Raw genomic sequence first — 19,384 nt, 5'->3', positions numbered from 1 at the left:
ATCATTAACTTTGATGTTCATAAATATATGTTATTGAAGGATGTTTGAATAATACGTATAGCTTTACTTAATTGTTTGAGATCTTATATGGGTTGGAGAAGGGAATGAAGCATATTTTAAAATTGTGTGGCTAACTGCGATACATAGCGGTCTAAAGTGGACAATATCTACTAGCAGCGGGTGGCGGTGTGCCAGCGAAGACATTGGACCCTAAGGGGGTGGATTGTGAGATCCCAACATCGGTTGGAGAGTGTAATGTAACATTCCTTATAAGGGTGTGGAAGCTTCTCTCGAGTAGACGCGTTTTCAAAACCATGAGGTTGATAGTGATGTGTAATGGTCGAAAACGGACAATATCTACTAGCTATGGGCGGCGACGTGCTAGTGAGAACGTTGGACCCTAAGGGGGTGGATTGTGAAATCCCACATCAGTTGTAGAGAGGAACAAAACCTTCGTTATAAGGGTGTGAAAACTTCTCCCATATTACTATACGTAACCATATAAGACAATATCTTACATCATATTAACTACAAAGACATATTTTCTTTAATCAGATCTTAAAAGCTATTATCTTATTATTGAGCATCGAAAGTACGGGAAGCCCAACAGAGTCAAAAGTTGAATTATGCCCTTAAAAACAAGCGAGTCCTAAAGAAAGTAAGAGGAAGGAAAGGGCTTTGCTCGGCTCATTTGACACCTACCTACACCTATCTATTGCTAGAAGGTCAAAAGACTCGAAACTCAAATATCTAAATTTTAGTTTGTCAGTTCTCCGCAACTTCTAGCTTTTCATGAATGTCTCGTCTCCTCTTATACTTACGTGGGTTTGACCTGCCTTCAACTCTGCTTACTTTTGACTCCTTACGTGCTATTTGACGTGCTATTTGACGACCTTACCTTTTTGATTTGTAATTTATGGTAAAAGATTGAAACCCTTAATTTTCCCTTCCCAAGCAATCATGGGTGATCCTACCAATAGGAGTATGGTGGATTCCATGTGTAGAGCCCTAGGGAGGCAGGCATGTGAAGAAAGTTGATGGGCTCGATATATGGGCCTACTGATGGATTTAATAAAGCCCAGGAAGAGAATTGGGCCTACTGATGGATTTAATAAAGCCCAGGAAGAGAATTGGGCCTACTGATGGATTTAATGAAGCCCAGGAAGAGAATGGGCCTAAGTGAGTAAGAGTGGTCCATGGCTAGAAGATTGATTCAAGCAATAATTGCATATGGTCCCAACCAAAGTCCCTTTTTTGACGCACTTTCACCAAAGTTACGCCCAATTGGTCTGCAATTCCCATTTAGCTTGTGAGCTCCACGCCACACGTGCGCAATGCAAAGAAAAATTAACTTTAAGAGGTAGAAAATTAAATTCAAAAGGGTTTGTAGATAATGGTCCATATAATATTGGGTTGGACTTGGACCCATGTCTCTCTTCTAATACCTTATATTATATTGCATGTGAAATGGTGGCCCTATTCACCATGATATTGACGTTTTATTCCCAATTTACTATGCTTTTCATGTATACTATAGTTACGGATTAACCTAAACCCTAAACCCTAAACCCTAAATCAGCTGAATTAATGTAACAGCTCAAGCTTACTGTTAACAGATATTGTCCGTTTTGACCCGTTATGTATGACCATCAGTTTCACAGTTTTAAAACGTATATGTTCTCGGGAAAGGTTTCCAAACCCTTATAAGAAATGTTTCGTTATCCTCTCCAACCGATGTCAGATTTCACAATCCACCCACTTTAGGGCTTCAACGTTCTTGCTTGCACTTCGCCTGGTGTTTGGCTATAATACCATTAGTAATAGCCAAAGCCCACTGTTAGTAGATATTGCCTGCTTTGGCTCGTTACATATTGTCATCAACCTACATGTATGTTAGGGAGTGATTTTCATACTCTTATAAAGAATGCTTCATTCCCTGGTTGAACTGTTACGCTCCGACCCGTGAATATTTGTAGGTGGATAAGCAAATAAATAAATTATATATTAACTTTGTAGTTATCCATAGACATTAAACTCCAAATGTAGGATTAGCCTAACAATGAAATGAAATGAAATGAAGTTTATGTGAGATTTCCATATCATGATATGCATTAGTTTGATTTGTATATGATTATAAACTAGAAAAAACCCACTACTCATGTCTCTTTTCCTTAGTTTTTATTCAATTTCTAATCAATTATTGTACTTTTCCTCAACAATGTGCTTATAATACATGCACTAACACAAACTCCAACTCTTATGTGACAGTATGACTGGATTTGCACTTCAAATCGATGGATTTCGCGAAATGATTTTGTGATATTCGATTGTGAGATTTCAAATCGATCGGAAAAGAGAACGAAACATTTCAAATAAAGGTGTGGAAATCTCGAAGACGCTGAGATCCCACATTGATTTAAATGGGAACGAAACATTCCGTTTAAAATAGTGAAAACCTCTCTCTAGTAGACACATTTTAAAATCGTGAGGCTGATGGGGATACGTAACGTTGATTATGCAAATCTTTCGAAGGATATTTGATAAAAAGTTTAGGTTTAAGTTGATTGAAGGGGTTTAATGTGGTGCATGTGACATTCATTTAGTATTATAATAAGAATGATCCATTAGGGTTATACACACAAATCTTGGTAGGGTCCAAAGCGACCGACATTGATATATAAAGAACTGTGCATTAAGATGTTAATGGCTTGTAAAAGGAGCAAAAGAAGGAAACAGCATGCAAAGAAGTGCATCAAAAACCAGTCATAATCATCCATCTCCATTATTATTATACTTTGAATGTGGTTTTTTAAAGTGTTTTATGGGTGATTAGCTCACATTAATTAATATTGTATATGAACTGGAGCACTAATTTAGGAACATATCTGCCCCTACGAGTTCCTAAAAGAGTGCGAGGGAGACCCTTAATCAAGGGGTTTGGGTCTGCTTCATTTGCCTTCTATACATCATGCTTACGCCATAACTCACTCCATCAATCTATTGATTTGGCTAGAGGTGTTATAGGTTTAGTATCTATGGCGGGAGTGTGAGATTCCATATCGGTTGGAGGGAGGAACGAAATATTTGTTATAAGGGTGTGGAAATCTACCCTTAATAGACGTGTTTTAAAATCGTGAGACTGATGGGAATACGTAATGGGCTGAATTGGACAATATCTACTAGCGGTGGGCTTGAGCGATAATATCTACCTGCGGGTGAGCTTGGGCTGACAATATCTACTAGTGGTGAGCTTGAGCTGACAATATCTACTAGCGGTGAATTTGAGCTGACAATACCTATTATCAGTGAACTTGGGCTGATAATATCTACAAGTGGTGAGCTTGGGCTAACAATATTTATTAGGGGTAAGCTTGGACTGGCAATATCTACTAGCGGTGGAACTTGGACTAACAGTATCTACTAGCGGTGAATTTGGGCTGACAATATCTACTAGTGGTAAGCTTGGACTGACAAGATCTACTAGCGGTGAACTTGGGCTGACAATATCTACTGGTGGTGAGTTTGAGCTGATAATATCTACTAGCGGTGAACTTGAGCTGACAATATCTACTAGTGGTGAGTTTGGGCTGATAATATCTACTAGCGGTGAGCTTGAGCTGACAATATCTACTAGTGGTGAACTTGGATTGACAAAATCTACTATCGGTGAGCTTGAGCTGACAATATTTACTAGCTACAAGGGGAGTTCAAACATGTTCAGAACTAATATGGGACATTTCAGCCTGTTTTGTTTTGTCTTCACTCGCATGTTAAAAAAAAATTCATGTGAATGAGAATAAAACATGCGGAAACAAACAATAAAGGTGTGGAACCCAAATTTGAAAGGATGAACCGAGGGTGGGATTGAGTGGTGGGAGGGAATGAGAGAGAGCATAGAGTGTATATTCCTTCTTGGAGAAAAGGTGGCATTAAAAGGAGAAAGATGGTGCACGTCCACTGTGATTACTGTATTAAGCTACCACCAAAAGACAACCCACTTTCCCTTTTCTTTTCCCTTCCCTTCTCTTCCACTTTCCCCTTTTCCTTTTCATTCTTTCCCATCTTCTGTAAACTCACCATCTCCTGCTGCTACTCCTGCCATCACTGCTCAATATATTCTCTCTATCACTCCCTAACCTTCACTCCCACCCTTTTTTCCACCGTCTCTCCCTCTTGGAGTCCCGCGTTTGCCCGCTAATTTAGGGAATGATCATAGATTTCCGAATCAGGAGTACATCTCCATTGAGACGAGGCCTTTTGGGTAAAGCCCGACAATTCTCACCTCGACCAAAGTACACTTTCTTTGTCCGTTTTGAACTTTCATGATTCCTAACCCTATTCTATGTACTATATATACACTTACACGCCATTCTTTGCCACGCTCTTCTCTATCGCTCCTTCTACTGCTAATCAAGTGTCATGGGGAAGGGAACATCCAAAACCTATCATAATCCCATGGTTTTCTTTCTCTTCCTCCTTCTGGTGAATCAATATTCAGCTGCTCTCCACCACCGCCTCCATGAAACTCACCTTCTTTTATCCTTCAAAGCCTCTGTTTCCAGAGACCCATCACGCCTTCTCTCCAACTGGGTTCCTTCTATTCCCACCTGCCGATGGAATGGCATCACATGCAGCAATCACACCGACTCTAGCTTCACTAACATCACGGCTGTTAACCTCTCCGGCAAGAACATCACCGCCACACTCTCCCACTCTGTTTTCCGACTACCCCACATCCAAATTCTCGACCTTTCCGACAACCAATTCGTCGGGGAACTCCCTTGGAATATGTTCGCCGTCGCCGTCGCCTCTTCTCTTCTGCATTTGAATTTGAGTAACAATAATTTCACCGGCCCACTTCCCACCGGCGGCGTCTCTGTTCTTCAAACATTAGACTTATCCAACAACATGATTTCGGGTTCAATTCCCAAAGATATTGGATTGTTGTTCTCTGATCTTCAATTTCTTGATCTGGGTGGGAATGTTTTGACCGGAGAGATTCCGAACTCTGTTGCGAATCTCAAATCGTTGGAGTTTTTAACATTGGCCTCTAATAAACTGAGCGGCGAAGTTCCGACGGAATTGGGCGGAATGAAGAGACTCCGGTGGATTTATTTGGGTTACAATAATCTTTCCGGGCAAATTCCTGAAGAAATCGGCCAATTGGGTTCTTTGAATCATCTTGATCTTGTTTACAACAAGCTAACAGGGAAAATTCCAGAATCTTTTGGGAATCTCACAAGACTTCAATATCTGTTCCTCTACCAAAATGGTCTCACCGGTAAAATTCCTCCGTCGATTTTCCGTCTTGTGAATTTGATTTCTCTGGATTTAAGCGATAATTCTCTCTCGGGAGAGATTCCGGAGCTTGTAATTCATTTACAGAGATTGGAGATTTTGCATCTGTTTGGTAATAATTTCATCGGAAAAATCCCGAGAGCTCTGGCTTCACTGCCTCGCCTGCAGATTCTTCAGTTATGGTCGAACGGGTTTTCCGGCGAAATCCCGGAGCTACTTGGACGGCGAAACAATCTCACCATTCTCGACGTTTCGACTAATTTCCTTACCGGAAAAATCCCAGATGGGCTCTGTGATTCTAAGCGCCTCTTTAAACTCATCCTTTTCTCCAACTCTCTCACCGGCGAAATTCCACGGAGTCTCTGTTCTTGCAAGAGTTTACGGCGAGTTCGGCTTCAACACAACCGTCTCTCCGGCGAATTGTGTCCGGAATTTACGAAACTGCCACTACTGTACTTTTTGGATATCTCCGGCAACCAATTTTCCGGTGGAATCGACGGCAACAAATGGGATTTGCCGTCTCTTCAGATGATGAGTTTAGCGAGGAATAGATTTTCAGGGAACTTGCCGGAATTTATAAGAAAGGGTAAAATCGAGAGTTTGGATTTCTCGGCGAACGAATTTTCGGGTTGGATCCCGGAGAGTATCGGAAGGTTTTCAGAGCTAATGGAACTTAATTTGAGTAACAACAATCTCGCCGGTCGGATTCCGTGTGAAATTTCTTCCTGTAAGAAGCTCGTGAGTTTAGATTTAAGCCACAATCAGCTAATCGGCGAAATTCCGGTGATTCTCACTCAAATTCCTGTTCTTAGCTTCCTTGATTTGTCGGAAAACGAATTATCCGGCGAAATTCCACCGGTTTTCGGCCGATTTCCATCGCTTGTTCAGATAAATATTTCCCACAACCACTTTTACGGAGCGTTGCCGTCCACCGGAGCGTTTTTGGACATAAACGCCAGCGCAGTAGCCGGCAATGATCTTTGCGGCGGCGATATAATTACGAGCAAATTACCGGCATGCGAAAACCGTGGGTATAACCACTTATGGTGGTTCATGCTCGTATTGGGGCTGGCCGCGTTGTTCATTGCGACGGCAGTGTTGGTTACAATACGACGTCGTAAGCTGACAAAAATAGTGCTAAACGACGACGGAATATGGGAGGTTAAATTCTTCGATCCGGACGCGTCCAAATTGGTGACGGTGGAGGCGATTCTGTCGTCGGCGGAGGGCGACAAAAGCGGGATATTAGTGGGGACCAACGAGGTTCAATTTGTGGTCGTTAAGAAATGGATAGCTGAAGGGCATTTTTGGAACGAAGTTGAGGAATTGGGGCGGCTTAGACACCCAAACGTAGTGAGGTTGCTCGGCGCGTGCCGGTCCGAGAAAGCTGGATACTTGGTCCGTGAATATGTCCGGGGACAATATTTGAGTGAAGCTGTCCGGAATTTCACCTGGGAACGACGTCGTAATATCGCCCTCGGAATCGCCCGCGCTTTGCAGTTTCTCCACCCCCGCTGTTCCCCCGGAGTTATTGCCGTCAATTTCTCCCCGGAGAAGATCATCATCGATGAAAAACACCAACCCCGGCTTCTCATCGGATTGTCCACCACCACCGTTTCTCCACTCTACTTCGCTCCCGGTACGTATATTTCTATTATTAATATTTAGTCCTGAATTATGTTAAAACATATACATCATATTTAGCTTTTTATTAGCGTTAAATATCTTTTATATATATATAAATATAATATTTCACAGTTAAATATTTTATCATTTATATATATATTATCATATTTCACGTTTTTATTAAGTTAAATATTTTATCATATTTAGCTTGTTGCCTATTAACCTTTTTATTATAAATAAATATTTTGTATCCATTTTTAATTGAATTATAGATAAATTTATTGCATCCATTTTTAATTGAATTATAGATAAATTTATTGCATCCATTTTTAATTGAATTATTGATAAACATCTTGTATTCATTTATGGTTCTATTTTATATAATTTATAATTTATTTAATTAATTATTTAAATGATTATGAATAGAGAACTTTCGTATGGTTTTAGTGAATATTCTCAATTTCTGCCGTTTTTTTAGAAAACATTATTTGAATTTATGCATCAAATTTTAGAATTTGCATGAATATATGTAATCCATGCACGTTGAGAAAGCTACATATATTTTTATTTATATTTTTTATTTTAAAAAAAATGTGACAGAGGCCAAGGAAAGTAGGGACATAACGGAGAAAAGCAACGTATACACATTGGGGCTGATTCTGATCCAATTGGTAACCGGAAAAGGACCCGTTGACCGGCAAGACCTGGTGGAATGGGCACGCTACTGCTACTCCGATTGTCATACCGACACGTGGGTTGATGGTAGGATTAGCGGGGACGCTGCCGCCGCTGACACGAACCAGATCGTTGGGTTTATGAACTTAGCACTGAACTGCACCGCAGGCGAGCCCATGGCGAGGCCGTCGTCACAGCATGCTTACAAATCCCTACTGTGTCTTTGTCGGACGACTTACTGTTCTAAACTTTTGTCCTCCTAGAATTTGGTGTTCTCAGTCAATTTGTTTTGGAATTTTTGCTTTTGTTTTTTGTTTTTGAGGGTTTTAAGTTTGAGGTATTATTTACAAATGTTTGTGACCCAAGTTCATGTTTTTGTTGAATGCCACCAATGTAGAAATGTAGATACGTTGAATGCCACCAATGTAACCATATCACCTAATAATGAATTGTATCCATGTATTGAGCTTTAATTTCTTAACTTCTATAGGTGTATGAATCTCGACCAGTAATAAAATGAAGATTAATGTGTAGCATTCAGATATTGTTTGTTTTGGCTCGTTATGTATTGCCGTCAGCCTCACGATTTTCAAATGCGTTCACTAATGAGAGGCTTTCACACCCTTGCAAGAAATACTTTATTCCCCTCTCCAACCGATGTGGGATATCATAATCTACTCCCTTGGTGCTCGCGTTCTCGCTAGCTTATGAGGTCCCACGTCGGTTGGAGAGGAGAACAAAACATTCTTTATAAGGGTGTGGAGACGACGATGCGTACCAAATTAAAATGGACAATATCTGCTAGCAATGAGCTTAAGTCCTCAAATGGGGTGAATTGTGAGATCTCACATCAGTCAGTTGAAGAGAGGAACGAAACATTCCTTATAAGGATGTGGAGACAGCAATACGTAACGGTCTAAAGTGGACAATATCTGCTAGCAGTAGACTTGAAACAACCTTAGATGTAAGATGAAGACCGAAAGCAATTAAAGTGGAAGTCAAAGTCCCAAGGTGACGTATGTGAGAGGTAAGACCCAGATGTACGGTGAAGGCCTGAGGTGACTCAAGCTCGAAGCTAGTTCTGGGTCAACTAAGGCAAATTAATCAAGCTCTATCGATTCTACAATTATTTTCATTCACTCGTATGAGGACCCCGATCACGAATTTGTATTAGAGTGCGAACAAAACGGCATTCATTGGGAGAAAAATTATATATTTTGTGTCTCACTTTACATAAACCAAAAATGAACTACTTTATATAATTAATGATGCATATGGTTTGATTAAGGTCGAAAGTATTGTCGAACAACATAATGAGAAAAAGAGGGTCAGACGAGACTGATTATTGAACCAGCTTTTGCACAAACAGCCCACAGAAGGTGTCACAGACGACAGCATGCGCCACATATTTGCTCACAAATAGACAAAAACATGTACCTACGCCTACAACCTCGCACTTCAATTTAAGGTTTAATGTTGCTTATAATACCACAATTATTGAAACCTGTCCTTCCAAACAATATCTCTAAACCCTTTTAAGTGTACTTAAGAACCCTAGCTAGATCATTAATTACTAGGTTTTAGGCACTAAAGAGCATTAAGGGAGAAGGCATGCATTGATTTGATTTGATTTCTTTTAAAAAAACATTCCATTTGCAGTGGAAAAGTACAGTGATTAACATTATTGTCCCCGATTCATATATGTTTGTATAGTTTGTCTCATTATGTCGGCACTTTGGGATGGGGTAAATGTAATATACATCATCCTAAAAGCCTTTGGACTCTCTCTACTAAAGTTTATGCCTTTATGCCTTTTACCTTCCCATTTCAAAACCCTCCTCTCTTTCTTTATATGTATATGCTTAAATGGTGAAGGGTTTTGAATTTTATGGACCCATTTCAAAGGAATTAGAAACAAACCAAATGATGCCACCATGTTCCGGATATACGTTTCCAAGTTCATTCAACGCCTTTGGTAAGAGTTTAAGTCCACCGTTAGTAGATATTGTCCATTTTAGCCCGTTATGTATCGTCATCAACCTCACGGTTTTGAAATAAGTTTACTAAGGAGAGGTTTGCATAGCCTTATAAAGAATGTTTCGTTGCTCTCTCCAACTGATGTGGGATCTCACAATCCACCTTTTCTTGGGAGCCTAGCGTCCTTACTAACGTCTACTAGAGAGAGGTTTTCATACTCATATAAAGAATGCTTCGCTCCTTTCTCAAATCAACGTGCGATCTCACAATCCACTCCCATTGGGAGCCCAACGTCCTTGTTGGTGTCTACTAGAGAAAGGTTTCCATACCCTTATAAGGAATGTTTCGTTCCCCTCCTGAGTCAACATGGGATCTCACAATCCACCCCTTTGGTGGGTCAGCATCCTCGCTAGCACACAACCTAGTGTCTGGCTCTGATAACATTTGTAACAGCCTAAGCTCACCGCTAGTAGATATTGTCTGCTTTCGCCCGTTAAGTATCGCTGTTAGTCTCATAGTTTTAAAACGCGTATACTAAAGAGAGGTTTCTATATCTTTATAAAGAATGTTTCGTTCTCCTCTCCAACTCACGTGGAATCTTAAGTTGATTGATTTTATTAAATTAACAAGAGTAATGGGTGGGGAACCAAGTTGATAAGGTCAAATATAATGATTTGTTTTGCTTAGGACTTCGTGTTGGTTTTTGAATTTGATCACTTTGTTAGATATGAATACAAAACTTGTGATGATGGTGGGTGCAAAAAAGAAGGCCCTTTTTTTAGCTCATTATGGGGTTCACATAGTTGGAAGATTCCTTCCCACAACAAGAGTGCAAACACAAAGATATAAAATACAATATATTATGATATATGTGAAGTGGGTTTCATCTTAAAAGCCTCAAAAACAAACTCAATTCAATCATACGCCTTGGAGACCATTCAAAACCCTCATTGCCTTTCTTCACCATTTCACTTCCTTTCCTTCCATCTTCTCTCTTCTTTGTTCACTAGCAGTGTAATATGTGTTATTAAGCACACCTAAATAAAGTGCTCTATATGACATTAACAAACGAAGCTATTTGATCGAGCATAACATATTGAAGCCTAATCGGAGGCGATAATAATGATATCCCAACAAGGCTTTTATGCATGTGGTTGAAAGGTTGATCCTTTCTTTCGAGTCAAAGTTGTCATAAGATATAGTTGCAAGGATATTGAATGTGGTTTTAGAGAATCTCCAAGGGAAAGAATGATCTTTAAGATGAACAAAACTTTGAGATCTCATATCGGTTGGAGAGAAAAATGAAACATTCTTTACAAGAGTGTGGAAACCTCTCTCTAGCATACGTGTTTTTAAAACATTGAGGGGAAGGCCGAAAGGAAAAGTTCAAAGAACATAATATCTACTAGCGGTGGGTCTGGACTATTACAAATGGTATCAAACCCAGATTCCGAGCAGTGTGCCAACGAGGACGTTGGGCCTCAAATGGGGGTGGATTGTGAGATCTCATATTGACTGAAGAGGGGAACGAGTGCCAGTGAGAACGTTGGGCTCCGAAGGGAGGTGGATTGTGAGATCTCATATTGACTGGAGAGGAGAACGAGTGACAGCGAGGACGTTGGGCCCTGAAGGGAGGTGGATTGTGAGAGATATCACATCGGTTGGAGAGGGAAACAAAACATTCTTTATATACGTTCTTTTCGGCATTTCTTAATCATCTTATCATCAGCATCAACTCTAGTGCATTTAGTTTGATTTCTACTTCAAATATTAGTAATGTATCTGAAAAATTAGCAAGGATAGTTCATTACTTTGAAACAGTAGTAACCAAGTAGCTAAAGATCATGCATGTTGATCAAAAGTTTCCTGGTTTGGTTCTCTTGTTGTTTCTTACAACATATAGCGCTTTAGGATTGAATAGTACTTGTTCATTCTCTCACTTTTTGACTAAAGCAGCCCAGCAGGATGGAGCTACAGTGTTGTTGTAGGCTAGCTAGGCCTGCACTAATATTATGTATACTCACCTGGCCCTTTTCTTTATCATTATATCTCTTTTGAATCCTTTTCTCTTCAACCAACTGACACTATTCATTGCCATGAGTTGCAGGGATCAAAGAGATCATATAGTATATCCTCTTCTCCATCATCCTCTTTCTCAACATAGTATATCTCTTAATAGATATTGTTCTCGGCTTTCTCTTTTGAGTTTTCCCTTTAAGGTTTTTAAAGAGGTTTTTCACACCCTTACAAGGAATGTTTCATTCTCCTCCCCAATTGATGTGAGATCTCACAATCCACCTCTTTTGGAGCCCAACGTCCTCACTGACACTCTTTCCTTTCTCCTATCGATGTGGGACCCCCAATCCACCCCCTTTTGGGGCTCAACGTCCTTGCTGGCATACTACCTCATGTCCGCCCCCTTTTGGACTCAGCCTCCTTACTGACACATCGCTTGGTGTCTAGCTCTGATACCATTTGTAACAGCTCAAGCCTATCGCTAGCAAATATTATCCTCTTTGAGCTTTCTCTTAAGGTTTTTAAAACGTTTCTACACTCCAATCCAACCGAAGTTGGATCTCACAAAAACCCTCGAGAGAACAGTCTATTCAGTTTTAATGGAAGAGGACAGTCTATTGAGTTGAAGAAGATGACATGAATGACCATGGTGATGGTGGGAAGTGGGTGGGTGAGAGAATTGAGTGACCCACATCAGAGAGAATAGCTTTAGAGCCAAGAAGGGCTATCAAACTTCTCTTCAGCTTCAGTCCAGCTCCATTGATTATGTCATGACAGGACAGGGCCTTAGAATGGGAGGAAACTGAACTGAAAGAGACTTGTTGTTACAAAATTGAAAAGGAATAGAGAGTGCATATCAGAAAAAGAAGTGCTGTGAAATCTTTGTTTTATCATGAACTTACAGGCCAAATGCTTAGTGTGTCAGCAAACGACTGGTCAGAGAGATTAGAAGGTTAGAGAGATTGATAGGCATGAAAAGAAGTTATACGAAAGAAGGGCTTCATCTTTGACATTAATTTGGGAAGAGTGCAGAATAAACGAGGCAAATGGCCTTCCCTGTCCTCCATTTCCATGCCAAGATGCTCCCACCACAATTCTGTCTTTAAATGAATATCAGTTGAATCTTGAACCCGGGAAATCAGAGATAAAAGTAGAGAGGTAAAGTTTTGCCTTTTTGACTACTCTTATGACCTTACGCTCCATGACAACAAACAACCGAATAAGTGTAACAGCTCAAGTCTACCGCTAGTAGATTGTTAGTGAGAGGAACGAAACGTTCTTTACAAGGGTGTGGAAATCTCTCCCTAGTAGACGCGTTTCAAAAACCTTGAGGGGAAGCCTGAAAGGAAAAGTCCAAAGAGGACATTGAGTCCTAAATGGGAGTGGACGCCAGGAGATGTGTCAACAAGGACGCTTAACCCCGAATGGGGGTGGATTGTGAGATCCGACATTAGTTGGAGAGGGGAACGAAGCATTCTTCACAAGGGTGTGAAAACTTCTCCCTAGCAAACGCATTTTAAAAACCTTGAAGGTAAGTCCGAAAGGAAAAGTCTAAAGAGGAAAATATCTACTCACGATGGGCTTGGACGGTTAGAATAAGATAAGATAGTGAGATTATAGGGATCAAAGTTCTAATCTTTTCTCCTTACCGGAAAAGCATGATAAGGACAAATAATCAAACTCTAAGTCTTGAAGGCATAGCCGTTCGAGAAGATTTATGGGTAAGAACCGGAACCAAAACCTCCCATATCGGTTACGAGATGTTTCGTAATATTGTACCAAGATTTGTCTTCTTAATGTTAGTTATATAAAAGAACATAACTGATTCCACAAAGGATAAGGAGAGAGGCATTAGGGGCAATATGCTTCGCTCATTTAGTTCATGGTTATTTTGGTTGTTTCTGAAACCTAACTTACAGGAAAATTTGATCTATTCTAATGGTCATGTTCCTACGTTCTGACTAAGCGTTTCAAACAAAAGACCAGTTCATAAACATAAAGCAAATACAGTGAGCGTTTTCTTCTTCATTCAAAACCTTCCATGCCACAGCTTTCTCGTAGGATATTGCCCTTCCCATGCTTGACAAGCAGATACCCCCTTGAAGACAAATGAAGCCCTGACAAAAAGAACATAGATCATTCAAAGACTATGATTTGATACACTTAAAGAGCTTCTATTCATTTGGTCATCATTGGGTTGGTAGGGAAAGAAGGGGTTCGTTTGCTATACCTGCTGCATTATCCGTGGGAACTCTGAGGCTAAAGTTTTCTTTCCATTATCATCAAAAATCTTCTCCAAAGTAATGTCTTGGAGAGCCACCAAGGTCGTCTCGAGCATGTCGAGTCCAGATTGATTGGCGAATGTGAAATTTGGCAAGGCCTGCATGTTCATAATAGGATATAACTTCATGTACAAACAAATTGCAATATTCAAAGAAAGAGAATTTAAAACATACCTGCAAAGAGCAGCACATGACTGCATCTGAGTGATGCCAAAGGGATTTGAGAACGGATTCTCGTCCTTCATTTTTCAGTAATTCCATGCCCATAAAGCACCTGTACGGGTCGATAAAATTAGACTGGAACACCGTCGATATTCAGATATTATCGCGTTCTATCAATTCGGATGAATTTTGTAGTTCAAGGAGCTTGTAATTAGGAAAGCAATATTTGAATACCTATAGCTTTGAGAGATCCAAAGAGCAAGTGTTTGTGCTTCAGGAGCACCAGCCGGTGTCTGAAGGTTAGCATGAGGACCGAAATTCGAAGGCGATAGAGCCAGCGCCACCCTCTGAACAGACGCTATAATGCTCCGGACATACTGCCGTGCCATTGCTGCTACATTATCTTGAAGGTGCACATCAAATACAAATTGGAATGCAATTGTCATCACAGATTTTGATTTTCCTGATTGACCAGCACAGTCTCCAGAAGCTCTATTCCCAGCAGGTCCAACGTCAAGAGCCGAAGCAAGATCAAGCGTGCGGTATGGACTTGAAGCATCCTGCAGCATTAGCAAATGTACAAATTTGATATCAAAATTAATACAATTGAAAAGAATAGGAGAAAAAAAAGGAGATTTAATATACGTGTTTACCATGCCAGAATCGAGAGGAATGATGCGGAAGCCAGATGGTAGAATTGGTGCATCATCGGAAAAAGAGGCGTCAATCGGAGCAAAGATGAGTTCAGCAGAAGTACCAACCGTATTCTCGTCCACACCGTTGCAAAGCTGGGAGCAGAGCATCATAAGTATCCATCCAAGCTTTATAATATGGGAGGTTCTAGCTTAAAGAAAATACTACTTACTTGGAGGAGGAAGATGTCACCAGGCATGAGTTTATCGTCGCTGTAGTGGCTCACGTTTTCAAATTTAACAACTTCCATAAACTGTTTCCAGAAAGAAAATTTAAATCAATATTTTAAAATCACAAAGCAAAGTAGGCCAATAGGTTATCTTATTGTAACCGCTCAAACCCACAGCTAGCAGATATTGTCCTCTTTGGGCTTTCCCTTTCGAGCTTCCCCTCAAGGTTTTTAAAACGCATCTACTAAGGAGAGGTTTCCACACCCATATAAGGAATGTTTCGTTCTCCTCTCGAACCGATGGGGCTACACACTAATCCACAAAATCGTTCTGTTTAAACGGTAGAATAAACGGTACTTGCCTCTTCGTGCTCAACTGTTTGTGCCAAGGGAAGAATAATCTGACCCCCAAAAGTTCCAGCATGAGACCCTGGTAAACCACACTGGCCGGTCTTAATTGCTGCAGCTGAGTAGGCATCAATACTGCTGTCGGCCCATTCTGAACGGTGTTCTCTCAAGAACCTAATGAGCATTGCTGGAGTGACATTCTACAAAATAAAAACAATAGAACGTTTTCAATTCCTGATCACGATCTAGATGTCAGCTCGCAAGCAAAATACTTACCTGTAATAACATCGATGCTTTTGCACAAAGCACGGCGTTGCTCATAGATGGAAAGCCATTAGAATATGACATATTTGCACCCATCATTGTCTTGCCATGAGACATGTTTACAAGAAGTGTAACATCATCAATGCCATCATTTTCTAACAAAGACCATCCCTCGTCTGTAAACCCGTTTACCGCTTCGTTGAAACCTCTGCACAGAAGAATCCATTAAACACAATTTAAACGAAGAAGAAGAAGCTAAGACAGGTACACTCGAGCCATAATCATATTTACCTGCTCAATTTCTGACTAAGAGAACGAAGAGCAGCAGGCCTTCTTCCCCAACCAGTAACATTTGGTTGAGAAACTTCTTGTGAAATCTGTCTCAACAAGCGTAATGCCTGATCCAAAATAACGAAAATTTATCGGTATGTTGAGGAAATAATCTTCTAAGTTACTTGAACTTTCAATTTCCAATTTTAAAGGACTTACTGCCATTGTGTTCTTCTGAGCAAGCAGAGTAGATGACTTGTATAATGGCCGCAACACTTCAGGCACGCTCCATGGCTATGTTCAAGTAAACAATGGGTTAATTTATAAATATGAATATCAGAAGCTAAGAATGAGTGTGCTCTAAATACAGAGAAGTTTTACATACTTCTAAGTCCATGTGATCAACCATATGGATTATTGATCCACCACCCTCACAAGGTCTTATCAAATACCCACTTGATAGCATTTCTGCTCTTACAAAGTTTTGTACTGGAGGCATACTTGGACCATTCTGAGTATTGTTAAGAGATCTTTCACAGACCTAAAATGCATAATACAAGCATGTTAGCTCCTCCAAAACAGCACAAGCAACCAGCAATTTCCAATGCGAGGTATTCACATACCACAAGACTGCCATCCTCCAAAACCGATGTGTAGCGCAGCAGCCAGAAATCACGAGCAGGTGCCAAAGTAGTAGGTGCATAGAGCTGAATCAAATAAACACATGCTTCATTTATTTTTTCTTGCAAAGTCTGTAAAATTGATACAAAAAATGTACCATCTAGTAGCAGCCAACCTGCATGTACAGAAGCTCAATGGTTCCTCCATTTCCAGTAGATAGGACGTTTAGAACATCAACGGCACGGCAATCGCGAAACCAAGAAGGCCAATCTTTAAGAATTTCAGCCACCTTCACAAAACAATATAAGTCATATATACTCAACTTCATGCTACATTGCACAAATAGTTAAGTTTATTATGTTTAGAAGCACTTACTCTTGTGGGTTCAAGACCCACAAGTCCACATGCACGAGCAGCAACTCCAGTGCAACCATGAGAAATAGCAACGATTCCAATGGAATCCGGACCAGGCTGCTCACAACAGATGTTTAGAAAGGTCAGAAATTTTATGTTCCTTGTCCTGTTCATATCATTTTTAAAACAACGCATGATCTTTGCTGAGCAGTGGTATTAAATTTACAACCGCATTACACAAATGTAATAAACCTTGCTGTTTTGGCCTCCTTGAGAAGCGAGAGTAAAGATGAGATGTGACATTTGGCAGAGGAAAGTATGAGACAACAGAGCATTATTTTCAAAAGGTTTGACATGTTGCTTAAAAGATTAGCAAAGTTTCTGTGGCTTAATTTGTTAATACAGATTGAAGCATAAAGCAAAAAAGAGGAAGTAACCTTCATCCCAGGCATTTGGACCCACTCCACAGCAGTTCCAGTAGCCTTTGAAAGAAACTCTGCTAAAGTCTCCTCCGCAATGGACAACAGTCTGCATAACGGAAAGCACAATTTGTAACACCAGGACAAGAAGAACGGCATGCATCAATGCACAAGAAGAAGAAGAAGAACAGCCAATTCTACTAACCCTGCGGGACTGGCATCCTTTGGTGGATGCGGCGGAGTCAAATTCTGCTGACCACTTGTCACCACAGACTCACAACTTGTGTCAGTGGTGGCTAGGGTCGCCTGCAGGATGGACAAATTATATGAACAATCGTTGTCTTACCCACTAACAAGAAATTTCCATTGATCATGTTCTTCAAATCAGCAAGTATTTTAAATTCGTGGAGGAAAGCTCTTACATTCTGGGTCTGTTGACGAAAATAGCTGTTCTCATACACAAGCTGTGACACTTGTTTCTGCAACCTATCATTTTCCTCCATTAGAAGTCGATTCATAGCCGTCAGCTTCCTGTTCACAGTCTGCAAACGGGATGCCTCCTTCCTCTGCTTCTCTCTACATCTGTACAATTGAAAACATTGGGTGTTCGATTTTCAAAAGTGGAACCCATTTGAAACCCAGAACGGAAACAATTAGAAAGAAGAAAATACCTCCGGTTTTGGAACCAAACTTTGATCTGCTTGGGTTCGATGTCGGAGAGAATTGGGCACTCCCGAATGAGCTGCTGGCGGCGCATTGAACTGGGTTTTGGGCATTCATAATAGAGCCTCTCAAGAGCTTCGACTTGCTCAGGTGTGTACCGAACATACTTCCCATTATCCAAGCTGCTGATCTTGGTAGCAGAATCCTTGCAGGCGGAAGTGACAGCCATCATCCCCACTTGAAATTCCCTCAGAGACAAAACAACAAACACCTTGCAGAGTATGAAAAAGAGACCCTTCTGGCTTCCGTTCCCTCCAAGTCATATAAGACACGGTTTGGGCATACTGGTGGAAAGACCCCGAAATGGAAGCTTCTTAAAGAACAGGGACAGGATTGAAGGGGATTTGAGTTGTTTGTGGTAGTGTTGGAATGGGAAATGAAGAAGAAGGAAGAGAAGAGAAATGAAGATATAAAAGGGAAGGGTTTGATTGTGAAGAAAGATTGGATGAGGAGGGAAACAAAAATCCCAACGGAAAAGACACATACAGAGACAGGTATGGGAACAATTTCCACACTTGGGTCTCACTGTTCTCGTATCCTTACCATAAATGCTTCGTTCTCACGATTTTAAAACGCGTATACTAGACAAATAATTTCTTTAAAAAAAAAAATAATAATATGATGTTGAAAATCAACCATCCAAAAGTTTTTTAACTTTTAAAGATACAAAAAAAATTGTGATAGAATAATTCATTACTATATATATATATTCATTATTTTTTTTAATTCAAAATATTTAAGTTATGATATATATTTTATCCATAGTGAAATTGAGTATTTGGTATGAACTTTAAAACATTTGATTTCATAACCCAACAATGAAGCGTTGAATTTTGATGGTAAAAACATGTCACTTATTATTATGTATTTATACATATTAAAATTAATAATTATGAGATGAATTCACCTAACTTTTGTTGAATTAACCCTAATTATAAATGCAACACAGCCACCCCCTTGATTGTTGGGTCATTAACCAAATAATAATGGCAGACCAAACCAAATGCTGCTTTTCTATTATTATTATTATTTTACTTCAAATTAAAAACCAAAACAAAACAAAAAATTACTTTTGTAATTGCGTATCCTAATCTCACCGTAAACGCAGGGCTCTAAGTTTATTTATTTATTTATTTAAATTATTTCTGTATGAATATAAAAAATTGTGGGCCCCACCACTTTCCAACTATTTTTTTTTTTTTTTTCAATTTTTTTTTATAAAAAAATTCTTACTTGCTTTACCTATTTATATATTTATTATTTTCCAAATCAAAAGAGGGCAACTTGATCTGTGGTTATTATTTTAAAATAAACTTACGCAAAAGCTATCTAGTTGTCCTTCTAACTTCTAAATAAATAAAATATATATTAAATTAATGTTATTATAATTTCGTCTTTTGAATAAATTATATGCAAATTACAATTTTCAACAATTAAAGAAAGGGAGAAAATGCAAAATAAGAATAAAAAAAAAAAAAAAAAAAAAA

General features: G+C 39.7%; 2 protein-coding genes and 1 long non-coding RNA gene across 3 annotated transcripts; 2 read left to right on the top strand and 1 right to left on the bottom strand.

Annotated features, from left to right (window-relative positions):
* The first annotated feature begins 378 nt into the window (after positions 1–378).
* Positions 379–13,153, top strand: LOC111443482. Its single transcript, XR_002710503.1, has 4 exons — positions 379–455; positions 644–646; positions 984–987; positions 13,137–13,153. It is a non-coding gene; the product is annotated as an uncharacterized LOC111443482 (long non-coding RNA).
* On the top strand, positions 4,098–8,136 carry LOC111443481 (probably inactive leucine-rich repeat receptor-like protein kinase At2g25790). The gene is made up of 2 exons (XM_023081301.1): positions 4,098–6,937; positions 7,525–8,136. Exons 1-2 carry the CDS (start codon positions 4,420–4,422, stop codon positions 7,860–7,862), a joined length of 2,856 nt encoding a protein of 951 aa, XP_022937069.1. The 5' UTR covers positions 4,098–4,419; the 3' UTR covers positions 7,863–8,136.
* A 153-nt stretch (positions 13,154–13,306) lies between the features above and the next one.
* LOC111443661 (homeobox-leucine zipper protein ATHB-8-like) lies at positions 13,307–18,399 on the bottom strand. Its single transcript, XM_023081577.1, has 18 exons — positions 17,846–18,399; positions 17,597–17,756; positions 17,380–17,480; positions 17,193–17,283; positions 16,777–16,872; positions 16,577–16,690; positions 16,404–16,487; positions 16,166–16,321; positions 16,000–16,074; positions 15,802–15,908; positions 15,523–15,718; positions 15,261–15,446; positions 14,902–14,982; positions 14,690–14,824; positions 14,271–14,596; positions 14,049–14,148; positions 13,823–13,972; positions 13,307–13,709 (listed from the first exon to the last, which is right to left on the bottom strand). Exons 1-18 carry the CDS (start codon positions 18,067–18,069, stop codon positions 13,563–13,565), a joined length of 2,529 nt encoding a protein of 842 aa, XP_022937345.1. The 5' UTR covers positions 18,070–18,399; the 3' UTR covers positions 13,307–13,562.
* Between the last annotated feature and the right edge of the window lie 985 nt (positions 18,400–19,384).

The sequence above is a fragment of the Cucurbita moschata genome, unplaced genomic scaffold (genome assembly GCF_002738365.1).
Source record: "Cucurbita moschata cultivar Rifu unplaced genomic scaffold, Cmos_1.0 Cmo_Scf00005, whole genome shotgun sequence".
NCBI lineage: Eukaryota > Viridiplantae > Streptophyta > Magnoliopsida > Cucurbitales > Cucurbitaceae > Cucurbita > Cucurbita moschata.
This window is presented reverse-complemented; position numbering and strand designations above follow the sequence as displayed.

Bases quoted from the DNA above. Each gene is read 5' to 3' on its own strand.
- LOC111443481 (XM_023081301.1), top strand. From the start codon at position 4,420: ATGGGGAAGGGAACATCCAAAACCTATCATAATCCCATGGTTTTCTTT. The intron at 6,938-7,524 runs GTACGTATATTT...AAAATGTGACAG, and splicing joins TCCACTCTACTTCGCTCCCG to AGGCCAAGGAAAGTAGGGAC.
- LOC111443661 (XM_023081577.1), bottom strand. From the start codon at position 18,069: ATGATGGCTGTCACTTCCGCCTGCAAGGATTCTGCTACCAAGATCAGC. The intron at 15,719-15,801 runs GTAAATATGATT...TCTTCTGTGCAG, and splicing joins CTTAGTCAGAAATTGAGCAG to AGGTTTCAACGAAGCGGTAA. The intron at 14,825-14,901 runs GTAAGTAGTATT...CTCTGCTCCCAG, and splicing joins GTGACATCTTCCTCCTCCAA to CTTTGCAACGGTGTGGACGA.